This window comes from Thunnus thynnus, chromosome 10 (assembly GCF_963924715.1).
Source record: "Thunnus thynnus chromosome 10, fThuThy2.1, whole genome shotgun sequence".
Taxonomy (NCBI): domain Eukaryota; kingdom Metazoa; phylum Chordata; class Actinopteri; order Scombriformes; family Scombridae; genus Thunnus; species Thunnus thynnus.
In genome coordinates, this window is record NC_089526.1 from 16260506 (window position 1) to 16266512 (window position 6007).

General features: G+C 38.4%; 1 protein-coding gene across 1 annotated transcript; it reads right to left on the reverse strand.

Annotated features, from left to right (window-relative positions):
• Positions 1-57: 57 nt before the first annotated feature.
• Positions 58-5738, reverse strand: LOC137191424 (26S proteasome non-ATPase regulatory subunit 4-like). Its single transcript, XM_067601491.1, has 10 exons — positions 5636-5738; positions 4395-4535; positions 4198-4312; positions 3586-3672; positions 2659-2727; positions 2272-2487; positions 1808-1916; positions 1542-1679; positions 1149-1204; positions 58-1057 (listed from the first exon to the last, which is right to left on the reverse strand). The coding sequence occupies exons 1-10, from the start codon at positions 5659-5661 to the stop codon at positions 887-889; spliced, it is 1128 nt and encodes a 375-aa protein (XP_067457592.1). The 5' UTR covers positions 5662-5738; the 3' UTR covers positions 58-886.
• Positions 5739-6007: the final 269 nt, after the last annotated feature.

The window sequence follows — 6007 nt, forward strand, 5'->3', positions numbered from 1 at the left end:
TAACACATCAGCCACAGGGGGCATTTGTTTGCATAATGAGTACTTTTACTCAAGTAGTATTTTGAAAGCAGGACATTTAATTGTATCTGAGTATTTTACATTGTTATACAGCTACTTTTACCTGAGTAAAAAAACACTTATTCCACCACTGACCTACATGATTTCAAATTTTCTCATGCCAAACTATGTTTACATGTATTTCTGAGTGACACTGTTTACACTGATGCTATATACATAGAGGGCTATGAAAACATAACCTGTTATGAGTGTACAGTTTCTGTCTGCAGTTGTCAGGACTACCCCATCCCCTGTCTATGTGTACTTAATTACATGTCATGTATTACTGTTGTGTTCAATAAGGAACATTTACAAAAAAACATCCATTTTAAAATGCAAGCACCATTTTTAACTGAACAATGAATATGTAATACCAGTGAACTTACGTAAAATTAAATGCAACATTCATTGATGTTCAGAAACATAGGTGTGTAAAATTTAACTGTTGCAGCTATCACAACTGTAAATAAATTTCAAGCATCAGAAAAAGTTACCACTTTGTATTCTGTAAATTTATTGTGGATTATAATCTTCCCGTGCTACTGAGTAGTTATATTACAAAAGATTCAAAAGTAAGCATATCTGCTTGGCACAAAAGAAGTTGAAATCAAAATACTCCCAAAAATCAGAACACGACTTTAACCTAAAGTTTAAAAATGGCAAAGGTTTGTTTACAGTCTGCACAGCTACATAAACAAGATGATGAAACAGAAGATGAACAAAACAAATCCTGCATTGAGGAGAGTAGTAATGTTACTGTGAATAACACATGCAGTGCGATTCTCAGGAGTTTTTATTTAACATATATCAAGTTCCTCTCTTTGGATTTTCATTTCTTTTTCTCCTCATCCTTCTTGGCGTCAGGTTTAGAGCCTGTTTGGGAAGCCAGAGAGCCCATGGCGTTACGGATGGCCTCGTTGTTGGGGTCGACTCCAGGAAGGTTTTCCAGAACGCTCTGAAGGAATTCTTGATCCTGCATAACATCGTAGTCCTCTTCATCCTGGACACAGATAATGAAATGTTGCAACTAATCTTCACCAAGCATTTTTAAATCTGATGAAAAAATAGATCTAATAAAGGCTTGTGCTTACCTTAGCTTCACTGGAGTCCATGTCAGCTCCAGTGTCCATGTCCTCAGCGCCAAACTCTACAGGAAAAATGGAACAGAAATGTTGTTTGAGAAGGAAAAATGGGGCTGACAGATAATTGTAGCCATTTTTAACCTGAGCTCTATATTCCTGGATGGAGTGCTGCTGTGCATATACACACATTAACAGTCAGATCCACATTAAAACACATCCTTTCAACAACATCCAATATCTGATCCGACATGACTTGAATGCAGCAGATAAGCGAGATCTTGCTGTAAAGTCTGTGTTTTATAATGTTGATGTGATGTATACTGAATCTCCCTTTGTCTTAAAGACTATAAATTCTCTGGGAAGAGAAATTCAGAAAATTCAAAATAGGTGTCCATGTTTAACCTGCTCCTGATCCCTGCATGGACATCTGCAGAGCATAGGCGATCTGTTCATCCTCTGTCATGCGGCTAAAGTCTGGTAAAGCAGGTGTGGCTGAGTCTGTGTTGGGGACAGACATCTTCAAGAGGGCATCCTCGGACTCTACAACAGAAAGACAGAAACATATGCCATGTGGAAACACTCTTTGAGCAGTGTAAACTCCCACACTGACAGAAAATAAGAAGTTTTTAGCAAGTTAGCAAAATCAAGTTAGCGGGCATTTTTCTCACCATCTGCAGCAGGGGAGGAAATGCCAGCTTCTGCAGCTGACGCAACAGCAGCTCTGCGAGCTTCATCCTCCTGTCGTTGCCTCTGCTCCTCCATAGACACTCGTAGAGCCTAGAGAGAGGTGAGGAGAGGAAGAAAACAAACAAGGCATAAATAAAATAAAATAAAAAAGTGTGGGCTCTTTCCATGTTATCCTTAAACATTTTAACTCATTTCATTTGTGTAGCAAAATGGCTGGAAACAAATAAAAGCGACACGGCTGCATTACTTGAAATACTGACAAGTAGCATAACACCACAGAAATATACTAAGAAGAAAGAATGAAAAAGATAAAATGTAGCATAGAAGGTACGTTTGAAGAGAACAGCAGCACTGAGATGAATAATTATGAGAATTTTAGAGGCAAAAGATGAGAAAAGTTAAGTCTAAAAAGAACTATAAAGGCCCTTTTCTCCTGCTCTCTTACCAAGGCCAGCTCTGGGTCTGCGCTGGGATCCACTCCAAACTCAAAGTCACTGGCGCCCAGGCCTAGCACTGCACCTCCCTCTCCGGCCAGGATGGGTGAGGACAGAAGGGCATCGGCCAGACTGGGGCCTGGAGGCACTGTGACCAGATGGGAGCCTACTCCCTCTTTGCCATTCAGTGTGGTGATGAAGGCTGTCAGCTTCTCTGTGTTCATCTCCTGTGAGAAAAAAACAAGGGTGAGCACATGAAGCGGACAACACAGAGAGGTAAAACCGTCAACAATAGCAAATTAGATATTATATATAATGGTTGAGTGTGTGTGTGTGTGTGTGTGTGTGTGTGTGTGTGTGTGTGTGTGTGTGTGTGTGGAGCATTGTGGGTAAAATACCTCCTCTCCAAAGTTAATGACATCCACATTGACTTTTTCTTTCTTCAGACGCTTTGCCATTTTGACAAGCTACAAGAGAAGACAAACACAAACATTCCATGTTTTATTAGGGGCCTGACAGATATATGGGTCAACTGCTGCTATGAGCCAATTTAATTTTTCCCACAGATGAACAGGGATCTGATTCATGAAGAAGTATTAATAAGTAAGCTGGATAACAACACTGAGTAAACCTGGACCAGCATTTTTTTGGAATGCACCAATCTGATACACCAGATCAGTATTGGCACCCAAACTGAACTTATTAATTGTATCAGGTATCAACCATGACGTGACCAATCTAAACTAAATAATGTTACTTTGTCAACAGTGGCTCCACTATCAGTTGCATTCAGTCAGTCAGAGCCGGCCACAAACTCACACTACTAAACATTTTTAGATTTTAGATTTTAAATCAGAATCAGTATTGGCCAAGAAAAAGTTAGATCAGTGCATCCCTACTTTGTTTACATCAGTCTATGTTCCCAATTTGAAATTTGAAGTTTTACTCAGCAATCTTACCCAAATACTTTTGTCAGACAGACCCCTGCTGTCTGCATATTTCCACTGATAATGTTGTGTTTAACATTATGACTTTAACAGATATTGACTGTTAAAGTTGAGTTTGTCAATTCTCTCAATAACCCAGCGAGAAGAACTGTGTCAGTTTACCATTCAGTCAATTATTTACATGACCCACTGTGATCTAACTGTTCACCATAATTACAGTTCAGGGTGTGGTGAGCAGCATACTTTCTGATAAGTTATCTACCAATCCATCTAAACAAAATCTTTAAAGTCTGAAGATTTTATCCTTCAGGTTATCAAAATATAAGTCACAAATCATGACACACAAAACACATTGATTAATGTCTGAACTTAGCTCACCTCTTTTTCGTTGTCCTCCACTGGGCTGCCAACAAATGCAATTATGCGCATCTTGTGGTTTTTGCCCTGTCTGTGCTTCAGAGCCAACTACAGAGGAGAGAGACATAACACATGAACAAAAGAAACATATGAACTGACATGACATTTTGACATGTCATAGCCAGAAAAGCACAGGTGTTACAAATAACATTAATGATGGCTGCATTACATTTAGGTGAGCTTGTTCCAGTTGTACATGTTGGTTCACTGGAATGTCTTACTGGGACTGAGACACTGTTATTAGTTACACTTGTGCTTTTTCCTGCAAAAAAGTCAAAATGTCTTCTGTGAAAAAGGCTTACAGCTCCTATTAATTGTGAATCCTTCTTTTCAAATCTCAGACTGTCTGCCCTGTTTTTGTACTGTACCGTGGGAGAGGAGAAGCACTCACAGCTGGGTTCAACCTAAAGTTGTTTAGGTTATAGATAAAGACTTATTTAAACTTACAGAAATAACTTTAACTGACCTCTCAATGTGTTCTAATGTTTATAAAATTCACTTCACAGACCAAAAGTTATTGGTGTCCTACAGGATGAGGAGGAGAACACTATGTTATCAAAGTCACAAACTCACATGTGCCACCCTGATGCCGGTGCAGAAGCTGATGTTTCCACGAGGCTGCACAGCATGCAGCTTGGACAGTATCCTCCCCGTGTCTGGAGTCAGTGTCGTCAGCACCTCGCAGTTGCTTCACGGGGACATAACATCTGTGTTATTATCTTCACATATTTTAAATGTCAGTACACTAATTCAAATGCATTGTCTCTTACTTTGCCATGGTGATGAGGCCCACATTGTTTTCTGGGTTGCTGCGAGTCTTGGAGTGGCAAACAATATTAACTGCGTCCTGCTGAGCCTGCAGCCTGGTGGGCAGAAAGTCTCCATTGCGCATGTACTCACTGTTGTCCACACTAAGAAAAAACAACAGGACTGTTAACAACTGCTAGTGCTGGAAAAAAAATGTAAAATACACAATTTGACAAAATATTGGTATCGGCCTACCAGCAATCGATATTTTGTCAAATTGTGTATTTTAATACATTGATACATCGGTGTATCTCTGATGAGAACATGTACAGGGAGAGGACCCTATTGATGAAACAATTAGTCAATTAATTGATTTGTTGATTGACAGAAAATTAATATCTGACAATTTTTTTTTATAAGTGATTCATGTTTTAAGTAATTTATCAAGCAGAAACAATTTGTGAAACCACTCACTCAAATATGAGGATTTTCTACCTTTCTGAGTTCATTATAACATTTTGTGGTTTTGGACTGTTGGTCAGACAAAAAAAGCGATTTACAGAAGTCATATTGGGAATATGTGATGGCTGTTTTCTAACATTAAACAGACAAAATAATTAATAGAATAATCTATATATTGAGCGATAATGAAAATCTTGAATCGTAACCCTGATGGACACCATAATCTGTTGGTTTGTAATAGAAACGTAACGTAACTGTTACAGTAACACAAACCAATGCAATAGGTCTGCGGTACCGATACATACTACACTTGAGACAACGTTCATGTTTATTAGTTTTGATCAGATTGTGTCAGAAACAACACACGTCTCTCTGTATACATGCAAAATCGTGATCTTTAAGTAACATGTTAGCAACAATATATCCAAATGAATGCTTGCTCCAGTTTTATTCGGCGTGAGGCATAACTCAGGACTTAGAAGCTCAGTCCTTAAACCTCGTTTAGCAACACTACGTTGATTATCGTTATTGGGAATATAAAGTGCTTAGAGACCATAACCTAACTAAACCCTTTTAGCCAGCTAAGCTAATGCTGGGAGCTGCTGCTAGCTAACGTTTGGCTGTAGAGTGACTCAGGGAATAGCTCATCTTTAATACAAAAAAAAACAAATAGCTTAAACCTGCACTCATGTTTCAAACAAACGACCTCAAAACGCGTATATCAATTCATCATGCATTAGATTGTTTTAGTACAAAACTGGCATTTAAAGTGTTCATTTTAAACATATTTTCATTTCCTTACCAGACCATAGTACTTTCAAGCACCATCTTGATGTCTGTCGCGTTCTACGTCATCGTTATGGATTATGGGTAATGGTGTTTTCTTTAAAAAAAACCTGTACAGATTGTTATGAAGGGGGTTAATACTTCTGAAATACTTTAATCCTTATAATACATCCATGAGTTAATAGCAAATGAAACATTGTGGGATACAGATAGCTCAAAAATTGTTGTTGGATGTATGCTTAAATATATGACTATAATAATACTAAAGTTCCCCTCCACCCAAAAATATGTTTTTCTTCCTGTTCCTACAGTTGAAGGTTTGAGTTTCACTGTATGTACAGAATGATCTCAGTGCAGAGTGTGACACTAGAAGGCTGTTTTCACATTC

What these genes read in the sequence shown, in the direction of transcription:
- LOC137191424 (XM_067601491.1), bottom strand. Translation starts at nt 5,661, where the DNA reads ATGGTGCTTGAAAGTACTATGGTCTG. An exon ending in GGCCTCATCACCATGGCAAA is followed by an intron (nt 4,313 to 4,394) that starts GTAAGAGACAAT and finishes GTCCCCGTGAAG; the next exon opens with CAACTGCGAGGTGCTGACGA. An exon ending in TCATTAACTTTGGAGAGGAG is followed by an intron (nt 2,488 to 2,658) that starts GTATTTTACCCA and finishes TTTTTCTCACAG; the next exon opens with GAGATGAACACAGAGAAGCT.